The 23,425-nt window shown below is 44.4% G+C and overlaps 1 protein-coding gene across 1 annotated transcript in view; it reads right to left on the reverse strand.

The window, feature by feature from the left end:
• Nucleotides 1–23,425, reverse strand: part of spock3 (SPARC (osteonectin), cwcv and kazal like domains proteoglycan 3) — a 435,237-nt gene that overhangs the window by 24,702 nt on the left and 387,110 nt on the right. Inside the window, exon 8 of the mRNA XM_055645071.1 lies at nt 5,971–6,192. Within this exon, the coding sequence (XP_055501046.1) occupies nt 5,971–6,192 (222 nt within the window). The remainder of the gene's footprint in view (nt 1–5,970; nt 6,193–23,425) is intronic.

The following is a 23,425-nucleotide window of genomic DNA, read 5'->3' on the forward strand; positions in this document are numbered from 1 at the left end:
TGTTATAAGAATAGTATAAACAAGCAAACTACATACATATATACATATAGCCCTCGCTCAGTGGACGTCAGGAAAGGCTTGGGAGTATAGATAAGTTTTTAGTCTTGACTTAAAGGAGTCGATGGAGGGGGCAGTTCTGATGGGGAGGGGGATGCTGTTCCACAGTCTAGCAGCTGCAACCGCAAAGGCAATACAATACCTTTATTTGTCATTTGAACCTCACATGAGGTTCAAACGGAATGTAGTTTCTGCAGCCATACAATAAAAGAACCAAAACACACACCAACACTATTCACATAAACATCCATCACAGTGGCTCTCCTCCTCACTGTGATGGAAGGCAAAGTTCTTGTCTCTCCCCTGCATTCCATTTCCCTCCGAAGTCGAGGTCAAAGCCCCCGGCGGGCGCTAGTCCGCGGCAAATTAAGGCCGCGCCGGGCGTTGTAGGGCCCCCCTCCAGGTCACTCTGAACCCCGCAATTCGGGCGGGAGAAGTCGCGGCTGCCGGTGCCCCGCAAAGCAGCCTCCCACCGGGGATCCGCGAGCTCCCGGTGTCACCATCCACTGGAGCCGGGCCGCAGCAATGCGCCACCGCCGCTCTCCACACCCCGAAGCCGGCCAGCTCCACGGAGGTAAGTCCGCAGCAGCTCCACAGCAGCTCCACAGCTCCACAGGCTCCGCGGCTCCACGGCTCAACAGGCTCCGTGACTTGAGCCTCCAGGTCGTTCCGGTGGAGGCCGCTCCACGGCACTAGGCCCCAACGGCAACGGAGACCCGACAGGGAAAAGGTCGGGTCTCCATGCAGGGAAGAGATTAAAAGTTTCCCCCACCCACCCCCACCCCCCACACATACACATTTAAAAAAATAAAATTTAAAAAAACCGCTAAATCGCTACAACTAAACCCTCAACAGGATAAAAAAAAGAAAAAAACACAGACAGACTGCAGAGGCCGCTGCGGCACCGGTCGCGCCGCCCACAACAAGGCGCGGTCGCCCCTAAGCTTATGCCTAGACCGCGGGATATTCAGCAGCCCCAAGTCGACCGATCTGAGGGACCTGGAGGTGGAGTGGTGGGTGAGAAGACTTTTAATGTAGGAGGGGGCAAGCCCATTGAGGGCTTTGTAGACATAGAGGAGGGTCTTGAAATGTATACTGAACCGCACAGGGAGCCAGTGGAGAGAGGCCAGGATCGGGGTGATGTGGTCCCTTTTTCGGGTGCCCGTCAGGAGTCTCGCTGCAGCATTTTGGACCAGTTGCAGGCGGGTCAGGGAAGATTGGCTGATGCCAGTGTAAAGAGAGTTGCAATAATCTAGGCGGGAGGAGATAAATGTGTGGATGATCTTTTCGAGGTCATCAAACTGGAGGAATTGTTTTATTTTAGCTATCGTCCAAAGCTGAAAGAAGCTAGCTTTTACCATGGCATTGACTTGTTTGTCAAATTTCAGTGCTGAGTCAAATATCACGCCGAGGTTTTTGACGTGAGGTTTGAGTAGTGGGGTAGGCTTCCAAGACTGCCTGCTATCATTTTGATTGAGTCTGAGGGGCCGAGAAGGATGACCTCAGACTTACCCTCATTTAGTTGGACGAAGTTCTGGGCCATCCTGCACTTTATATCCTCGAGGCAGCGGGTAAAGTTGAGCAGATTTGATTGGTTTTTGGGCTTCAGAGGAAAATAGAGTTGTGTATCGTCTACGTATCGAGTGAGTAGGGATGTTGTATTTCATCAAGGAGACTTTGAGGATATTTGTGAACCTTTTCTTCTGCCTGCTTGGTCATCGTTCCCATGAAAGAGCATTGGAACGGATTGTTTATTACAGATGTGTCAACAAACGGGCCAGCACCAAGCAGCGGATTGATTGCAACTAGGACCTTCACACCGGGGATGATGGCTTTGGACTGAATTCTGGCATTCGCTTGTTTATTCACCTTGTGAATTTTGCGACTTTGCAAAGAATGCTGGTATTTTTCCAATGTCTTGAGAAACCTCTGCCCAATAGAGCAATGTGATCAGAGGTCTTGACCTGTGAATACCCTTCTACTCAATCTACCAAATCCCGCCCTGGTGCGATTTTTCAGGTGACTGTCAAGTCGTAGCAGGACGCTGAAAAACCGGCGACTGGAACGGCGACTGGCAGAGTGGAACACACACACACACATCGCTTCCTTCCCCAGCCATTTATGCAGGTGGGGTACAAGGCAAGTGGGGGGAGCGCTGTCTGAATGAAATTCACACGGTGCAAAGCCAATGTGATACACACCACGATGACCAGAAAGGTTGGCGTTGTAATTAAGACAGTGAAATCACAGTGTACGGGAAGGGTCACTTAAGTCCTTTAAAAGAGGGGGGAGGAGAGGGGTGGGGGGGGGGAGAAGGGAGGAGACGGGGTGGGGAGCAGGAGTGGATACAACCTTTAAGAAGCCAGAGATACACGGCTGTGAAGCTCGGCGGACATTAACATTACCGGTCGATTATCCTTGGTTCTAAAAACTACTGTTTACGTTTTTTTTCCCCAATGAGCCAATGAAATTCACCAGGCAGCACCGACCATAACCTACGAGAACCTACGACCCCCTGTCGACATACCACCACTGCACCTACGGCACGAGAATTCTTGCTACTCTCCATCGCGTCAAAATTCTGGTTGCCTCTAATTTTTCAACATGCGGCGACCAGAATGAAGCCGCGACTAGTTCCGAGAATGCGTGAACTACTCACGACCATAAAGGCGACTCCCCGGTAGCCACCCGCGAACATGTGGCGCTCACATAGTCTCCTGTAGTCGCCTAAAAAGTCGCCTGAGTGGGACAGGCCCATAAAGCCTAAGTTATATTGTTCATTTACATTGTCATCCAAATTGTTGATACAGATAACAGACAGCCCCAGCATCAATCCCTGAATCACTGGTCTCCAGTCCAAACAATAATTTTCAATATTCCCTCTCTCTCTATCCTTCTCCCACCCAAGTCACACCAGCTTCTCGTTTTCACCCAACAAACAGCTAACAATAGCCTGTTTCCTTTATCATCGTTACTTTTTTGCATATCTTTCATTCATTGTTCTCTCTATATCGTCGATATCTCTCATTTCCCTTTTCCCCGACTAGTATGAAGAAAGTTCTTGACCCGACATATTACCCATTCCTTCTCTCTAGAGATTTTGCTTGTCCTGCTGAGTTACTCCTGCTTTTTGCATCTATCTTCAATAACTTTCAACTATCAACCTCTGTTCCCTAAAATTAAGCAAATTCTGTATCGAGTTAGGTAGCTCTCTCTTGATCCCTTGCAATCTGACCTTCCAGGGCAGGTGACCATGCGGAATCTTATCAAAGGCCTTGCTGATGTCCATATACAGTGGCTTGCAAAAGTATTCATACCCCTTGAACCTTTCCACATTTTGTCACGTTACAACCACAAATGTAAATGTATTTTATTGGGATTTTATGTGATAGACCAACACAAATTGGCGCATAATTGTGAGTGGAAGGAAAATGATACATGGTTTTCAAATTTTTTTACAAATAAAAAACTGAAAAGTGTGGCGTGCAAAAGTATTCAGCCCCCTTTACTCTGATACCCCTAAATAAAATCCAGTGCAACCAATTGCCTTCAGAAGTCACCTAATTAGTTAATAGAGTCCACTTGTGTGTAATATAATCTCAGTATAAATATAGCTGTTCTGTGAAGGCCTCAGAGGTTTGTTAGAGAACATTAGTGAACAAACAGCATCATGAAGCCCAAGGAACACACCAGACAGGCCAGGGATAAAGTTGTGGAGTAGTTTAAAGCAGGGTTAGGTTATAAAAAAATATCCCAAGCTTTGAACATCTCACGGAGCACTGTTCAATCCATCATCCGAAAATGGAAAGAGTACGGCACAACTGCAAACCTACCAAGACATGGCCGTCCACCTAAACTGACAGGCCGGGCAAGGAGAGCATTGATCAAAGAAGCAGCCAAGAGGCCCATGGTAACTCTGGAGGAGCTGCAGAGATCCACAGCTCAGGTGGGAGAATCTGTCCACAAGACAACTATTAGTCGTGCACTCCACAAATCGGGCCTTTATGGAAGAGTGGCAAGAAGAAAGCCATTGTTGAAAAAAAGCCATAAGAAGTCCCGTTTGCAGTTTGCCACAAGCCATGTGGGGGACACAGCAAACATGTGGAGGAAGGTGCTCTGGTCAGATGAGACCAAAATTGAAGTTTTTGGCCTAAATGCAAAACGCTATGTGTGGCGGAAAACTAACACTGCACATCACCCTGAACACACTATCCCCACTGTGAAACATGGTGGTGGAAGGTGTTGGTAGCATGTTGGCAGCAGGGACAGGGAAGCTGGTCAAAGTGGATGGGAAGATGGATGGAGCCAAATACAGGGCAATCTTGGAAGAAAACCTGTTAGAGTCTGCAAATGCATTTTGTTGTCTCTGTACTGTACACTGACAATGACAATTAAAATTGAATCTGAATCTGATTGAATCTGAATCTGATTGAATCTGAATCTGAAATGACTTGAGACTGGGGCGGAGGTTCACGTTCCAGCAGGACAATAACCCTAAACATACAGCCAGAGCTACAATGGAATTGTTTAGATCAAAGCATATTCATGTGTTAGAATGGCCCAGTCAAAGTCCAGACCTAAATCCAATTGAGAATCTCTGGCAAGACTTGAAAATTGCTGTTCACAGACGCTCACCATCCAATCTGACTGAGCTTGAGCTATTTTGCAAAGAAGAATGGGCAAAAATTTCAGTCTCTAGATGTGCAAAGCTAGTAGAGACATACCCCAAAAGACTTGCAGCTGTAATTGCAGCGAAAGGTGGTTCTACAAAGTATTGACTCAGTATTGAATACTTTTGCACACCACACTTTTCAGTTTTTTATTTGTAAAAAAATTTGTAAACCATGTATCATTTTCCTTCCACTTCACAATTATGCACCACTTTGTGTTGGTCTATCACATAAAATCCCAATAAAAAACATTTACGTTTGTGGTTATAACGTGACAAAATGTGGAAAAGTTCAAGTGGTATGAATACTTTTGCAAGCCACTGTATACCATATGTACAGCCCTACCCTTAACAACTAAAAAACAGTCAAATTCATGAGACAATCTCCCATGAATAAAACAATGCTGATTGTCTTTAATCAACCCATGTCTTTCCAAATTAATGTATAACCTATCGCTTAGAATTCTCTCTGATAATTTTCAAATCACAGATGTTCAGCTTATTGGTCTAGGTTTTTTCCAGCAGCTCACTCTTGTCTCACGATGATTCATATATCTCAGCCAAGGCTTCTGCAATTCTATTAATTTCAATCCATTTTGATCAAATCTGATCAATAGAGGTTTGTGAAAAACAACATTCCTCAAATAAAAAACCCATAAAATATTTAACTTCAGTCATACAATGTTTGCTATTTATTATTAATCTTAATTTTACTGCATAATAGGAAATATGCACCATGATTTTAATTTAATGGATGATTATCCTTCAAACTGTAGCCAATTAAATAGATAGCAAGGCATTTATATCTTATAAATAAATCCAAGGGGAAAAAATATCAATTTATTTACTTTTTCAAATTAAAACTTGCCATTTAGGTAAATTTTACAATATTTGTAATTGATTTATAAAAATAAATATCCATGCACAACGAGCAATTAAATTGCAAAATGGAAAGATAAAAGAGAAAACAAAACACGAATAACATGAAACACTTTTCTCTCAATGGAGACAGGATGTTAAATGTTCATCTACAAATTGTACTGGAAATCTAAAGATACCACCATTTAACTAAGAGCTTTATTGAGCTAATTCTGCTACCGCCATCATCTACTGCGACGTGATGGCTTCCACTGATTGTCGCCGGAAGCTTGCGTCCTTTTCAGGATGGACGATGACAGCGAGGCCAACATTCGTAACACGATGGACACGAAAAGAAAAAGAAGAAGAGCTTTATTATAGCTTACCTTGATGTCTCTGGAAGCAGTAGCACCACTCATTGTTGGAAATGCGGCCATCTCTGTATGTGTCACATGAGTTGAACAACGGCCTCATGCATAGGTCATGGTTATCAAAATAAATGCTTCCTAGCTCTGACTGGTCGAGTAACAGATCATAGTTTGTGTCCAGTCTGTTAAACATCCACCCAAGCGAATCCTTGCAGATAGGAAGAATGCTGGTGTCAAATCCTAAAGATTAGGAGGAAAAGTAAGTGCATTGTTTTAGAGAATTGATCATTATTTAAGAACTAATAGTCACATTTGTGATAATAACTACATGTAAATTAAACATATTCATCTAATCCCTAGTAATCTGCTATACAATCAGATTCAACCAAGTTCAAACCATTGCTTATTAGTTCAACATGCTACACGTTGAATTAAAAACCTTTCACTAGGATGAATTTTAGAAGCACAGCGTCTAACAAAACTGAAAACTAATACATCATACCCTTGGGAAATCTATGCAAATGGAAAATGTAACTGAGCAGCACTTCTGACCAGAAGATTCCCGGTTCAAATTCCATTCCAGAGATTTAACATAGACATAGAAAGATTTGTGCAGGAGTAGGCCATTCGGCCCTTCGAGCCAGCACTGCCATTCTATATGATCATGGTTGATCATCTAAAATCAGTACCCCATTCCTGCTTTTCCCCCATATCCCTTGATTCCGTCAGCCCTAAGGGCTAAATCTAACTCATTCTAAATGCATGATTCATTAGAAATGCAAAGGGTGGTGAATATGTGGAACTCATTGCCACAGTGGACTGTGGAGGTCATGTCAGTGGATATTTTAAAGGCAGAGATAGACAAATTCTTGATTAGAATGGGTGTCAAGGGTTATGGGGAGAAGGCAGGAAAGTGGGATTAGGAGGCAGAGATCAGCCACGATTGAATGGTGGAATGGACTCGATGGGCTGAATGGCCTAATTCTACTATAACTCATGAAAGTGTGCGTGTTGTTGGCTGTTGCGTCAAATCTAAATATGCTGGGGACCATACTTCTTGGCCTCCTGTGGCCTTGGCTTCTCGTGAGTTTTACACTCATGTTCCCAGCCATTATAATTGACATTATTCCTTCCATTTTGGGCTATAATTTCTATTTTGATTCTCTGCATAGGCTGACATGAACCCCAACCTAACCTGTCCCAAAATCAGCAAAATCTTAAACTAATCCGAAGTAAAAAAGGTTTATGAAAACATTGACTCTAATTTCAAACATTTGCAATGGAGTTAATGGACCAACGTATACAATCAGTCTGATGAAAGTTGAACAGATGGAAGATGCAAATTTGCTCTCTTGCTGTGTCCCAAATTTAAAGTGTTCTGTTGTAATGAAGTAGTTCAATGGTGATTAGATTAAAATCAATGGATGGAAAATCCGGCAAGATCTCCTTTAGATGCTATTTTCCAGTCACCATCCTGTGATGGTTCACTAACCCTGCAACAAGATCATGTAAATCCCTTATTTATTCCCTTACAAGAGCAAATCTCCAAAATAAAATCAATCTGTGCTTTTCGCAATGTAATGTTTGCTTGTTCCTTTCTAATATACAATATTCACTTTGCCTTTCATTTGCAACAGCAAAAGAAAATAAGCAGGGATTATAGAACTGTGGATAAAGTAAGCTATTGGAAATTAAATGGTCTGTTAGCCTTTCAAAAAAACCTGAAATACAAGACGAAGATAATCTTGCTGAAATTCATCAGCTCTTATGAGGAGTGCAATTAAGGTCTTCATAATAAGGAAGAATATTTGTGTAGTAGTCAGTGAAGTAAGATTCAAATGACTGATTTTATGATTGTCTGATGAGAGACACGAGTATTTAAAGATTGAAAGGTATTTTCAAGGTTCTGTCGGACAGATGCGGCAAGACTACTTCCTCCATCTGGAAAGTCTGGAATTAGTAACTCAAAGTCAGGGTTTGTTTAATTCAGACTTGAGAGGAGGAGAAACCTCTTAATATGGAGACATTTTAGGGGGGTGGGACTTTTGGTTGTGCATGTTCAAACTTAGAATCTATAAATTTGGTTATGAAGGGAATCGGGGATATATGAACTAAGCAAAGACATTGACAAGGAATAGGATCATCCAAGCTCTACTTGACTGACGAAGCAAGCATTAATATGTTCTGCTGTTATTTTCTGTGATTTTGCCTTTGTGGTCTATAAATCAATGGATTATTTGCTCTTCCTTAAGTAATCATAAAGGGCCTGTCCCAAGAGCATGCAACCTGCATGCAGCAAGTGCGACCTAAAGGGCCGGTCCCACCAGCATACGCCTGCATGCGTCAAGCGCGACCTAACCAGAAGCGGGAGCCATGCGGAGGTCGAGTGAGTGACACGGCGTTGAGGCTGCTGCGTATGCCCGTCGATCATTTTATCAACCCTTTATTATTCAGCAGCATTCCAAATAAATGAATATATAGAGATTTCATTGCTTTATTTGAGTTCATTTTATACTTCTAATAAAGACTTTTCTTTTCATCCCATCCCATTCATTACCATGGAGGTTCTGGCAGCTGTGTAACACAGGTGCTCACTGCACACAGGCAGAATAGTGCAGTGTCTCATCAGGCAGAAAAGGCAGGTCCAAGGCCCAGTTTGTACAGAGTACAACCGTCATTATAATTTTATTTTATAAACCACAGAGAGCGGTAATATTATTTTGCATTAGTAAGCCGTCTCCCTCTAGTTGTTAACCAGTCTCTCCTTCAACGACGAAGCCATCATGTGTGGCATTTTTTTAAAGTCTCTTTCACTAATTGAGCACAATGGTCCAGAAATCCATTTGCCTGAAATCTGAGCTTCAAACAACATCGCGTCACTTTTTTTTTTAAAGTTGCCAAATAATTTGAATCTTTATTCGTGTGCTTTGGAGAATGATGCAGCCATGTTTTATATACCGCAAACGACGCTTCACATGGACCCTGGCTGACCTTAGTGTGCGTTTAGGCAGCCTCATGCAATTTTGCACATTTGTTGACATTGAGTCACTCAGCTATGGGAACAGATTTTAAGGCCTTAAAGAAAACTGCACCCACTCACACACAACCATCCGTCAAATGCTTTGCATGAAAAATAGCAGAAAGGCAAGAGAGTGAAGCCCAGATTCGTGGACTGGGATCTTAAAAAACATTGCATGGGAATCTACTCGAGCTGAGAGCTTCCTTGTGCTGTGGTGAGTGGAAGGAAGAGGGGCAAATGCAATGTTGCAGAAAGTAACCGAGGGCATTAGCTGCTTGTTTGCATGGGACTCTCCTCTAAGAACTACATATACAATACAAGACCTCAAATGGTTGCGAGATATACGCACTAACTTTCAATGGATATGTGCTGACTTATCCTGCAGCACCATCATGACCACTCAGACACAACTCTCCCTCTTTAATGCAGATGGACAGCCAGGTATTGTCGTACCCTCCCTCCCTCCAACTCATTGATAGATAGTAAATGTCTATCCCCTCACTTCCTTCCACCCCATTATCTCATTTAGAGTAAAGGGCCTGTCCCACTTGCGTGACTTTTTCGGCGACTGCCGGCACCTGTCATAGATCGTTGCAGGTCGCCGACAATTTTCAACACGTTGAAAATCCAGCGGCGACCAGAACAAGGTAAGACTCTTTGGGCGACTACTTACGACCATACAGGCTTCATCCTGTGACATGTCGCCAGGGTGTCACCTGTATGGTTGTGAGTAGTCTCATCAGTCACCCAAAGAGTCGTAGCGTCTTTCTGGTCGCTCCTGAATTATAACTTGTCGCGTAAGTGGGACAGGCCCTTCAGATAGCTCCATGTACGTTCATCATAGGCATTCATCATGTTATGTGTCAATAGAAACATTACGTATGATTGTTAAGACGGCATCAAACCTTCAAAGGAAAAATCATTCTGAAGATAGACTCTGATGTATTTCAAGAGAGAAAACAAGATTATTGTCGCCCTGATTAAATACTACTGAACGTGTGCCTCATTGTCACCTTCCCCTCAGCTAACCATGTACCATTCTACATTTCCCTATTATCGTCTGCTTTGATCTGTGTTTTCACACCTTACCCATCCATATCTCTTTGTCTCCCTCTCCCCTGCCTGTCAGACTGAAGAAGAGTCTTGACCTGAAAAATCACCCATTCCTTCTCTCCGGAGATGCTGCCTGTCCCGCTGAGTTACTCCAGCATTTTGTGTCTATCTTCGAGAGATATATAAGCTGTGGAGACTCAATTTCTGAGAGCATTGGTAGAATACTAGACTAAGTGGGACCCGTTGGGTCCCATGTTCACAGGGGAGGGCTGGTCCCCCAGCGCAAAATTCCACCTCTCCACCAATTCCAATATTGATGGCCAGTGAGGGGGCGGGGGGTCTTTCTGCAGCGCGAGTATGGGTATTGTGGGCTGAAGGGACTGGTTTCCAGATGGCAAGTGCAGTTTCTTACCACTTTAAGCAGGGTGCACGGCCACCAAATTCAAGTGCAGTTTCTTACCATTTCAAGCAGGGTGCAAGGCAACCAAATTAAATTGCAGTTTCATACCACTTCAAACAGGGTGCAAGGCCACCAAATTCAGGTGCAGTTTCCTACCACCAAGCAGGGTGCAAGGGCCACCAAACTCAAGTGCATTTTCATGCCATTTCAAGTGCAGCATTTCAAAGCAGTTAGCACCATCAACAACCATTTGCAGAGCAGCATTTCAAAGCAGTTACCACCACCAAAAATCATTTGCAGTGCAGCATTTCAAAGAAACCACACTTTCATTTTCAAACCACATTAAGGGCATTTTTAAAACATTAATAACTATTATTTTTCATCGATGTGAAAAATCCTCTTGTCCTGCGCGCAGGGGGGGGGGGGGGGGGGGGGGGGGGGGGGGGGGGGGGGGGGGGGGGGGGGAGATCTCAGTTCAGTGGCTCAGCATTTACCTCCATGTGGAAGAAGCCATCGGGAAAGACCTTTAAATGAGTCTCGGTCAGCAAAAGGTTCAGTCTCACCGTGTCCGCATCGACACATCAACACTACCCCACACACACCAGGAATGATTTTACATTGATACCAAGCCAATTAACCTATAAACCTGTACCTCTTTAGATTGTGGGAGAAAATCGAAGATCTCTGAGAAAATGTGGTCACGGAGAGAACGTAGAAACTCCATACAGACAGCACTCGTATTTGGGATCGAAGCCGGGTCTCTGGCGCCGGATCTAAGGCATTAGCTCTACCATGCCGCCCTGATTAGCTACATATAAATTCAATTACCAGAGCATCAGCTGTGAGAAAATTGCTACATTCTTTACATTATCGTCTGTTTTTAAATAAGCTTTTGTTGGCGATGTTAAGCTTATTGAAGGTATTCCGACATAATTTTAATTGATAAGGTAGGTCTACAAAACTGCTTTTAGTGCCTCTGGCACTAAACATCACCTACAGTATCTGGAAAGGTATGTGGAGGGTAAGTCATGGGCAGTTCTACTTGTTTAAACAAGTTGATCCAGCTGAGCAAGTCAAAACCTGAAGCAAGACAGTCCTTCTTTTAATTGCAATCATAAAAGGACATAAAAGAAAGTCTACCGGCTTGACCAGTTGATTCCCCGAGCCTGATGCTGATCCATATATTCCTATGGTATATTCATCACAGGGCTGCCAACTCTCACGCTTTGAGCGTGAGACTCACGCCCTCAAACAAACTCTTACGCCCTCACGCTGATCAGAAACGTCTCACGCTCAGTGGTGAGAAATTTTGTGATCAACGAAAATTTCAAAACTCGGATAAACTGCATGGTCCACTGGTGTTGGAGAGCCGGGGCTGAAGGAGGGATGGGAGCGCAACCAGCGGCGGCAACAGATGCGGGGAGCCGGGACTGTCAAGTGTTTGCGGCACTGCGAGTCGCTCGCTGCAGCTCTGGCCATGGAGCGCTCCGGACAGTGCATGTCCCGGGCCGTCGAGGGCGGCGGAAGCGTTGCGCCACTGTCGCGGCCGCGAGAGTCTCTGTGCCGAAGGGACAGACTCTCAAAGGGAAGTGGAGAGAGGGGAAGGAGACAGAGAGACAGTGGGGAGAGAGAGAGGATGTGAGAGGAGAGAGAGAGGATAGACAGGGGAGTGAATGGAGAGAGAGAAGCGGGAGAGGGGGGGGGGGGGAGAGAGAGAGTAGGGGAGAGTGAGGTGGGAGAGGGGGGGAAGAGAGAGAGAGGGAAGAGAGAGAGAGGGGGTGAGAGGGAAGAAAGAGGGGGTGGGGAGGGAGGAGAGGGTAGAAGAGAATGGGAGAGAGAGGGGGAAGAGAGAGAGGGGGTGGTAAAAGAGAGAGAGGAGAAAGGGGGGAAAGAGAGAGAGAAGGGGGGGCAAAGAGAAATAGGAGATAGAGACATAGGATAAATAGAGAGGGGAGAGAGAGAGCCAGGGGGAGAGTGAGGAGGGAGGGAGAAAAAATGGGGGAGAGAGGGAGAGAGAGAAGATATGGAGTGAATATATTTTTTACATATATATCTCTATAGATTCCAATATATTAAAGAGAGGAGAGAGGGATTGATAATAGAGAGAGGGTAGAGAGAGGGAGAGATAGAGAGGGAGAAAGAGAGAGGGAGGGAGGGAGGAGGGAGAGAGAGATAGAGAGGGAGAGAGAGAGACATAGAGAGAGAGAGAGAGAGGGGGAGAGAGAGAGAGGGAGAGGAAGTGAGGAAGAAAGAGAGAATGAGTGGAGAGAGGGAATGGGAGGGAGAGAGAGGGAGAGAGGGGGGGAGGGCGGGGGTGAGAGGAGCGGGATAGAGGTAGAGGAAGGGGAGAGAAAGGGGGAGGGAGAGAGCGGGAGAGAGAGGGGGAGAGGGATAGATAAGATAAGGGAGAGAGAGGAGGAGAGAGAGAGGGGACGAGATAGGGGGGAGAGTGAGGAGAGAGGGAGAGAAGGAGGAGGGGAGGGGATAGAGAGAGAGAGGGAGGGGAGAGAGAGAGAGAGGGGGAGAGAGTGAGAGAGAGACGAGGAGGGGGAGAGAGTGAGAGGGGTGAGACAGGGGAGCGAGGAGGAGGAGAGGGGAGGGGGAGAAAGAGGAGGAGAGGGGGGGAGGGGAGGGGAGGGAGGGGGGAGGGAGAGGAGGGGGCTGGAGGGGAGGGAGAGGGGAGAGAGAGGGTGTGAGAGGAGAGGGAGGGAAAGTGAGAGGGGGGAGGGAGGGAGAGAGAGAGAGGAGAAAGTGAGGAGGGAGAGAGAGAGGGGGAGAGAGGAGAGAAGAGAGGAGGGGGAGAGAGAGAGAGGAGAGAGAGAGGAGGGGATAGAGGGACAGGGCTGCCAAACTCCCATGCATTGAGCGTGAGAATCACGCATTTCACCAAATTTTCTCGCTCTGTTGTGAGAAATTCTGTGATCAACGAAAATTTCAAACCTCATATCAACTGCATGGGCCGCGGGTGTTGGAAGCAGAAGCAGTGGCGGGGACAGATGCGGACGGGGAGCGGGGCTGGAGGGTGTTTGCCGGGCTGGCGAGTCGCTCACTGCAGCCTCAGTGCAAGAGTCCCAGGCCGTCGAAGCGTTGCGCCGCTGCCATGAGAGTCTCTGTGCCAAATTCGTCCAGGTGACCGGCATGGATCAGGCTTCGGCTCGGTGCATCCTGGAGGACAACCAGTGTCTGCTGGAAGTAAGTACCAAGCACTGGGTAGATACGGTGGAAGCTAGTGGACTTCAAATGGGGGTGGTTGGTGAAAGCATCCTGCTTGCCTACTAGATTTTCACTTACTGTAACTGCAGGAAAATGTTCCCGATGTTGGGGGCGCTCAGAACCAGGGGTCACAGTTTAAGAATAAAGGGGGGGGCAGTTAGGACTGAGATGAGAACAAACTTTCTTCACGCAGAGAGTTGTGAATCTGTGGAATTCTCTGCCACAGAAGGCAGTGCGGGCCAATTCACTGGATGTTTTCAAGAGAGAGTTACATTTAGTTCTTGGGGCTAACGACATCAAGGGATATGGGGAAAAAACAGGAAGGAGGTACTGGTTTTAGATGAATAGCCATGATCATATTGAATGGCAGTGCTAGCTCGAAGGGCCGATCGCCTATTCCTGCACCTATTTTCTATGATTCTATGCTTGAGTATATTGCAATAAAACTCGATCACTTGATTTTGAAGTATTCATGCATGGTGGAGGTATAATGTAGTCATAGAGTGATACAGTGTGAAAACAGGCCCTTCGGCGCAACTTCCCCACACCCGCCAACATGTCCCAGCTACGCCACCTGCTTTTGGTCCATACCTCCAAACCTGTCCTATCCATGTATCAGTCTAACTTTTTCTTAACTGTTGGGATGGTCCCTGCCTCAACTACCTCTGTTCCACACTCATCACCCTTTGTGTGAAGTTACCTCTTAAAAAGTTACCTCTTAAAAATACTTCATACATAAAACATTGAAATCAAACGTCTACAGTGCACTAAAACATGAGAAGGGGGACACCCTTCTTCCACACCCTCTCCCCACTCGGTTGCTCCACTCCCTCACCGGGTACCCCCAAGGCCAGTGATCAGTGATCGCACAGCCTCCCCTCTTTCAAAAACGCTCCAATCCAATTGAAAGCATATATATTGCATTCAAGTGTAAGTTAAAAGACTCGCTACAGTATGCACCATATTGCACAATTTCAAGCTGAAAAATGCAAATTTTCCATACCAATGGGAGAGGGACTGAATGTCGTGCTAACTGAGGTCTCCTGCACCCCAGAAATCAGCAGAAGTAGTTATCCAGTTGAAGTACTATATTTGTTGACAATGAAGATTGTCATTTTACTGCATTGTATGCGATGAACAACTCGGGATAGGTGCAGAAACATTCAAGACTAGTTACCATTGCCATGTGCCGATTTTCACTCACAGCTTCATCAGGGTAAATAATTATCATTATTCTAACGACACCAACAACAAAAATATTTGCTTATTTCTTACTTTTAATTTTGCAAAAGTATCCCAAGACACATTACAGGAACGTCATCAACAAAATAAAATCTTTATATGCTGATCTTTAGCGAGCATCCTGACATCCCCACCAATTACTAAATATTCAATCATAAAGAAAGTCGGTAAGTAAGGGACATTTAACCAACTTCTCACACTTATCACCAACATAAGGTGGAAAGTGGCGCAGTGGTAGAGTTGCTGCCTTACAGCGCCGGTTCCATCCTGACTACGGGTGCTGTATGTATGGTGCTTGTACGTTCTCCCCATGACCGTATGGGTTTTCTCAGAGATCTTCGGTTTCCTCCCACACTCCCAAGATACACAGGTTTGTTGGTTAATTGGTTTGGTATAAGTGTAAATTGTCCCCAGTGTGTGTAGAATAGTGTTACTGTACGGGGATCGCTGGTCGGTGTGGACTTGCTGTGCAGAAAAGCCTGTTTCCGCACTGCATCTCTTAACTAAAACTAAACATAACTGACTACAATTTAGGAATATTATCTTCTAAGCAGCTTTAAATTCACCATACTTGTTTGTTATTTTATTTGTTGAATGTGATTATGCGTGATATTCATTCTACTAATTTTAGGATAACTATATTTCTTTTCAGTAAAGTAAATAACTGAAGATTACACTATAAATCAAAAGTGAAATTGTTAAATTATGTTGGATATGTTTGAATTAAATTATATTCCACGTTTCTGGACAAGCATACATTATTTCAATGGCTAAATCACCTCTTGTTTTCCAATTTAAATGTGATCTTATCTTCATGGAATTTTGAAAGGTTCTGTTCTGTATCACATACACATCTCTATATAACTAAAAGTCTTTGTCTTGTTTGTGCCTACGATGCGTCAATCTGGTTTAACTATCTTCTTCCAAATGCCATCCCATTTCACACATCCTACTCACATTTCTCCCTCCCCCCCACTCTACCTCCCTCACTCTCCCTCAACCACCCTCCCCCCACTCTCTCTACCCCCTCCCTCTCTGTCCCTCCCTCTCCTCTCCCTCTCCCCCCCTCATTTATCTCTCCCTCTATACTCCCCTACCACTCCCTCTCTACCCCCTCCCCATCCTCTACTCCCTCCCCTCCCTCCCTACCCCCCCTCCCTCTATACCCCCCCCCACTCCCTCTCTACCCCCCTCCATCTCTACCCCGCTCCCTCTCTGCCCACCTCCCTCTCTACCCCCCTCCCTCTCTAGTCTTCCTCCCTCTCTACTACCCCTCCCTCTCTACCCCCCTCCCTCTCTACCCCCCTCCCTCTCTAAGGATTGAAGAGGGAGGGTGAAGAGGAGGAGTAGGGAGTGCTGGGGGATGAGGATAAATGAGCCACGCCTGCGCAGTTGGGGACTATGTGTGAGTGGTGCAATATTGCGTTGGGGGAGCGTCTTGCATTGCGGGAACGAGTGAGTGGTGGAATATTACGTTGGGGATCAGACCTAACGGGTCTGCACTTGCTATAGTCTTAAACCAAACATTTCCTTGACTTAGAAGATAATTGTTATTAGTCCCCTGCATAATCATAAACAAGCTCTTTTTTCTAGTTTCTGTAATCTCTAGTGTTGCACTTCATAGGTTATTGCCATTGAGACAGAGTCAACTTTCAAATGGGCAGTGCTAATATGATGGCACATTGTTACTAGTGGCAGGAGACACACTGATTTTTTTAATAAGTTTTACTACACTTGGTATTGCTAAAGAGCATTTCTCATCACACCTACTGTGATCCCTTTTGAACAGGTTACACATTTTCATATCTCTACATTTTTCTCAGTTTTTTGTTTCTAAAAATCAAGGCAAAACAAAGCAGGTTTTGACAGTTTTTCCTTATCCATTGCACTTGCACAGTTATCAGCATGACTGGAGACTTTGCATTTTGCTAGCTGTTTTATCATCTTTCAGCAGGAACAGACAACTCATTGTAACTGGGGGTTGTAATTAACATTTAGCTATAAAGCCCACTTCTATCATCAAAGTCCTGTCCTTCACTGCTAACAGTATATTCATGTTTAAAATTCCCTGCTGAATATCTGGGATATCACAAGTGCTCAGGAAATTTTAAACATGAATATAATCCAAGACTACATAAATTTGTGTTTTCATACTGCCTTTATTTTTTTTTAATGCTGGTTTATAGAAACATAGAACATTGGTGCAGAAGTAGGCCATTTGGCCATTCGAGCCAGCACTGCCATTCAATATAATCATGGCTGATCATGTAAAATCAGTACCCTGCTCCTGCTTTTTCCCCATATCCCTTGATTCCTTTAGCCCCAAGTGCTAAATCTAACTCTCTCTTGAATACATCCAGTGAATTGGCCTCCACTGCCATCTGAGGCAGAGAATTCCACAGATTCACAACTCTCTGGGTGAAAATGTTTCTTCTCATCTCAGTCCTAAATGGCCTACCCCTTATTCATAAACTGTGACCTCTCGTTCTTGACTCCCCCAATATCAGGATAATTTTTATCAGAACAAACTATTTGAATCTCTCCCTGCCCTTAAGACCCGTAAGATTCTCGTCGGGTCTCATCCTCGTCGTAACGAGGAGCGGCCTCCAACAGAATACATGCCGTCAACCCAGGTGTCTATCACCTCACCGAGCGGAGCTGGCCGGGTCCGGAGCGGTAAAGTGCGCTGCTGCTGCTCTGCAGTTGTACTGGGCCATGGGAGAGTCGGACTCTCTACATCTGTGGACGACGGCGCCGAGCCCACGGCTGCCTGGGGAGAGACCGCTTTGGGGCTCTCCGGCGACTAAGTTGATGAAGAGACATCCTGCTACACCACTGCCCCGGCGGTGAAATGGCACTGGAGCGCACACCGGGGGCTCCAACATCAAGACCGGGATGTGCGAGGACCACCCGGCGTCTATGGCCGCAGGACAATCGATTCGAAAGACTGGGCTTGACTTTGACTCTGGAATTTAGAAGGCAGTGAGAGATATTTATTTGGCTTCCATATATAAATGTGTATAAACTTATAAAAGGGGTCTATTGGACAGAAACGGCATTTCGATGGACCTCAGGGGGAAATGACAAATAAATCCCAATCTGATTGGATTCTGGTTGTCCAGAAACAGGAGCCACAGTCTAAGAATAAAGGGGAGGCCATTTAAAACTGAGATGAGTAAAAACATTTTCACCCAGACAGTTGTGAATTTGTGGAATTCTCTGCCTCAGAAGGTAATAGAGGCTAATTCACTGGATGAATTTAAAAGAGAGTTAGATAGAGCTCTTGGTGCTAGCGGAATCAAGGGGTATGGGGAGAAGGCAGGCACGGGTTACTGATTGTGGATGATCAGCCATGATCACATTGAATGGCGGTGCAGGCTCTAAGAGCCAAATGGCCTCCTCCTGCACCTATTTTCTATGTTTCTATGTGTCTATATGTCAGTCCCGATCAGTCCCAACAGGTTCATGATTGAACTTGTGCACCAGCAATTATCCTGCATCCCTCATCTGCCTGAAGTACAAGGCCATTCGTTATGGACAGCAAAGCAGAATCTAATTAGGTCCCTTTTACTTTCAAAGACTTCATTTTTGTAATCCCAACAAGTACTGTGGCGACAACAGCATGACATGTACTGCAAAGAAACTATATCTTGAGTGGCACACAAGCAATTTCCCCAAGTCGACATTTCTGCCAACAAACCATTGCACTAGAATTCACTGGTGAGATGAGGAGCAGCAAAACAAAAAAAAATTCCAAAGTGCTTGGGAGTTTGCTCACGACCACAAAAAGTGAAATGACCATCCTCCACCGTTATAGAGCCAGGTTCTAAAAGAAAATAGAACAGAATGCTGGCAGGGCATTCGCAGAATTGGGTAAAACCCACCAGAAATCTGCAGATAACAAGATTTGATAGACATCTTGATGGGTAGATGGATGAGAGGGGTTTGGAAAGATATGATGTAGGAGGGAATTGCAGGTGCTGGTTTACACTGAAGATAGACACAAAATGCTGGAGTAACTCAGCGGGACAGGCAGCATCTCTGGAGAGAAGGAATGGTTGACGTTTCGGGTCGAGGCCCTTCTTTGGACTGAGAGTCAGGGGAGAGGGAGACACAGAGATATGGAAGGGGCAGGTGTGAAAACGAGATATCAAAAGGGACGAAGTTCAAGGAAAATGTAGAAGAGATAATTGTTAGCTAGGGGGAGTTGTCAACGAGGCATATAAAAGATAACATTTAATCAGGAGGACAGTCAGACTGGTCGGAGAACTAGGGTGGGGGAGGGATGGAGAGAGAAGGAAACAAGGGTTACTTGAAGTTAGAGAAGTCAGTATTCATACAGCTGGGGTGTAAGCTACCTAAGCAAAATATGAGGTGATGTTCGTCCAATTTGTGCTGGGCCGCAGTCTGACAGTGGAGGATATGGGACAGGCTCAGGGAAGTGGGAATAGCTCTGAGGAAACTTGGTCTACATGGACAAGTTGGGTAATCAGCCTGTTTCCATGCTGAATAACCCGATGACTAAATTTGCAGTTTTGTATGAATGGAATCAGGGAGAATTGTTGAGAAACAGATTGCATGGAATCCCTGTAAATCATCGGCTTAGAACGATTAACAGGCAATGGCCTTCTCGAATGCCCGAATAGAGTTTTGCTGTTTGCTTTTCCAGGAGCATGAACAACACGGAGGTGTTTCAGGCTCCACGATGACGTGATACAACTGCTAATTCAGGCAAAGTTTGTTAACTGTGCTTTTCTACACATTCTATTGCTGAAGGGGAAGCCCGCAACATTGATATTTGTGAACAGGTTGCAAATTATGATATTTCGGATGCTCCCATTTTATTTATAAAAACAACTAAGATGGAGCAGGTCTTAAGAGCTTACTTCCAGCCATAATAATTTCCATAGCCTGACCTTTGTGGAACCAAATGACGACTCTGCATTGGCATCTTTAGTCAAATGGCACTTTCATATTGGTAACCTGAAAATTGCATTTGGGAAGTTTGGCAAAAGACCCGGTATATGTCAGAAAAGGCAAGTGCTCTTGTTCAGATAAGAGGCAATGCTCTGACTGGGTATCTAGGTCCACTCAAATGGAGGGAAGCATGCATTAAGATCATAATGGAGAAAAAGATACCTCGTAGATGGCAGAATTTCTAAGACATTGACACATGGAAAATCCTATTCCCTCCCTTTTGTCTATTGGGATCTCCTATGTGGTAGGCTTCAAAGGAAATGAACCGGCTGAATGGTAATTTTGACCAAACTTTAAATTTAGTAACACTTATACAGATTTGGAATTGTGGTGAAGTATAGGTATTGTTAAAAGAAGGGAATGGTTCATTCTCATTGGTGGGGAAATGGGCCCACCAATTGTTTTTTAGACATCAAAACCAACTCAGCGGGACAGGCAGCATCTCTGGAGAGAAGGAATGGGTGACGTTGTGGATCAAGACCCTTCTTCAGACTGATGTCAGGGAGTGAGGAAGATACATAGATAAGGAAGTGTAAGGTGTGAAAATAGGACAAAGGGAAAAGAGATCAAGGAAAATGTAGAATATTTCATTGTTAGCTGGGGGAAAGTATCAACAAAGCAAGCAGAGATAAAATGTAGTCAGAGACAGTAAGACTGGTGGGAGAAACTGGGAAGGTGGAGGGATGGAGAGAGAAGGAATGCAAGGGTTACTTGAAGTTAGAGGTCAATGTTCATTCCGCTGGGGTTATTATTATTATGTTGTAATTCATTGTTATTCTAGCTGAAAACAGCTTAGTAAATTAGTGACTAAAATGGGTAGCAAAAGGTAATAATCAAATTTTCCCTGTAATTAAAAAACTATTGAATTCAAGGGCATGAATCTGGGAATTTTGCATTTTGATTTAGAGACAATATGAGACCAAGCAACTTATCTAATCCATTTAGCACCCTGACTGTAAAATAGTTCCAAACTTAATTCATTACCAACTCCTGTACAACATAGAAACAAGTTAATATGTGATGATGATGATGCTTTATTGTCACATAAGGTCATAGGTGATAGGAGCAGAATAAGGCTATTCGGCCCATCAAGTCTACTCCGCCATTATAATTGTGGCTGATCTATCTCTCCCTCCTAACCCCATTCTCCTGCCTTCTCCCCATAACTCTCGGCACCCGTACTAATCAAGAATCCCTGCTTTAAACATACCTACTGACTTGGCCTCCACGGCCTTCTGTGGCAAAGAATTCCACAGATTCACCACGCTCTGACTAAATAAATTCTTCCTCATCTCCTTCCTAATGGGATGCCCATTAATTCTGAGGCTGTGACCTCTAGTCCTAGACTCGCCCACTAGTGGAAACATCCTCTCCACATCCACTCTATCCAAGCCTTTCACTATTCGGTACCTCTCAATGAGGTCCCCCCACATTCTTCTAAACTCCAGTGGGTACAGGCCCAGTGCCATCGAACAACCATCGTGTTAACCCACTCATTCCTGGGATCATTCTTGTAAACAAATCCTCTATACCTAGGCACAGTGAAAATCTTTTTTGCATACTATCCAGTAAAATCCAGTAATATATTTTATGGAGTGTTTGCATGCCTTCTACATCTCACATTTCTCCTGGGTTGACATTTAATTTTCAAATTGTCAAATATTTTTAATGGTTATGCATTAATCATCAAGGAAAATAAGGTCATTTTCATATGCAGAACTCTTTATTGGTGTCTATGTATATCGTGTATAATTTCTCTTAAGTGCTTTTGGACATGTTGATTGGTTTTCCGCGAAAATATAATGAATAAACTTTAGTTTTCCAAATAAAATTTGTTTAAGAGGATTACGTGGTAAAAAATATAAGGATTTTTTTTCAATTATATAGTATATACAAATGACAGACCACAATGGCTCAGGTGATTGAGAAATGTGAGGTTGAGACAGGGGAAAGGGAGACTGGAAATGGGGGCTGAGGGGTTTGGAGAACATTTGGCAGTTCTTATAAGGAAGGGCGACCCGGTTTCGATCCCGACTACGGCTGATGTCTGTACGGAGTTTGTACGTTCTCCCTGCGGCCGCATACTTTTCTCCGAGATCTTCGGTTTCTTCCCACACTCCAAAGACGTTCAGGTTTGTAAGTTAATTGACTTGGTATAATTGTAAATTGTTCTTAGTGTGTGGAGGGTGGTGTGTGTGTGGATCGCTGGTTGACGCGGACCCAGTGGGCCTCAGGGCCTGTTTCCATGCTGTATCGCTAAGAAAAAACTGAGAAACCAGGGAATGCTTTGGGGAACTGATACTGGAAAATGAATATTCAGGCAAAAGGAGACTGGAAAATTAGTGTCAGAGACAGGTACAGATAAACGCCGAGTCATGGGAGACTGATAAATACAGGCTTTGGAACCGGGAATGGGCAATTGGAAAGACTTGGGAATTGGACCTTGGGACTTGCAATACATCTGAAAAATCAAAATTAAGATGCCACATTTTTTTTCTGAGTGATTTGATTGATTGATTGATTGATTGCTTATTTTTCTTTTAATGACCACACAGCCAGGCTGGTGGAATTTGTTATGCCAATTTGGTTTGTGTTGGTGTCACAATAATGCATCAAAGAATAAAATCATGGAACACGGCGTAGAAACTGCTCTTTCCACAACATCCCGTCCATGCCAACTGTGGTGCCTATGTTAATCTCATTTGTCTGCAATAGGCCCTATCCCTCTACGACCTTCCTATTTAAGGATCAGTCCAAATGCCTTTTCAACAGTGTAACTGTATCACCTACTCTGGCAGCTTGATCTAGATAAACCCGACCCCCTGGGTGAAAACGCACCCCTCAGGTATCCTTTCTTTCTTCCTTCTCACCCTCCAGTCCGAGACTGTCCTACACTGCACAAATAGATTCAGATAGTGTACAGAGGGTTCCCCTCATCCTTTCTGTGTCAATGTGACTAAAACCAGTCTGAAGAAGGGTCTTGACCCGAAACGTCGCCCATTCCTTCTATCCAGAGATGCTGCCTGTCCCGCTGAGTTTCTCCAGCATTTTTTGTCTATCTTCTGAATAAAACCTGGCTATGACTTATAACCACAGCCCACCATTCCAGGAAACATCCTACTGAATCTCTTCTGCACTCTCTGTTGTTACTCAGGAGTCAAGAGTGTTTTATTGTCATATGACCTAGATAGAACAATGAAAGTCTTACTTGCAGCAATACAACAGAATATGGAAAGACAGTACACTGTAAACAATATAATCAATGAGAGAGAAAACAATATAATAAATGAGAGAGAAAAATGAGAGAGTATATACACATACGCACATACACATATATATATATATGTGTGGAAATACATACACACACCCATACGCACACACAAATAAACCCAACAAAAAAGCAATTCACTGAGTGTGGCAACTGGATATGTTAGAGATCTTGTTGTGCAAAGCCCCTTGGGCAACTGTGACCATAACATTGTGGAATTCTGCATTAGGATGGAGAGTGACAAAGTTAATACAGAGACTAGGGCCTGAACATAAAGAAAGGCGACTTTGAAGGTATCAGA

The sequence above is a fragment of the Leucoraja erinacea genome, chromosome 1, assembly GCF_028641065.1.
Source record: "Leucoraja erinacea ecotype New England chromosome 1, Leri_hhj_1, whole genome shotgun sequence".
Taxonomy (NCBI): Eukaryota; Metazoa; Chordata; class Chondrichthyes; order Rajiformes; family Rajidae; genus Leucoraja; species Leucoraja erinaceus.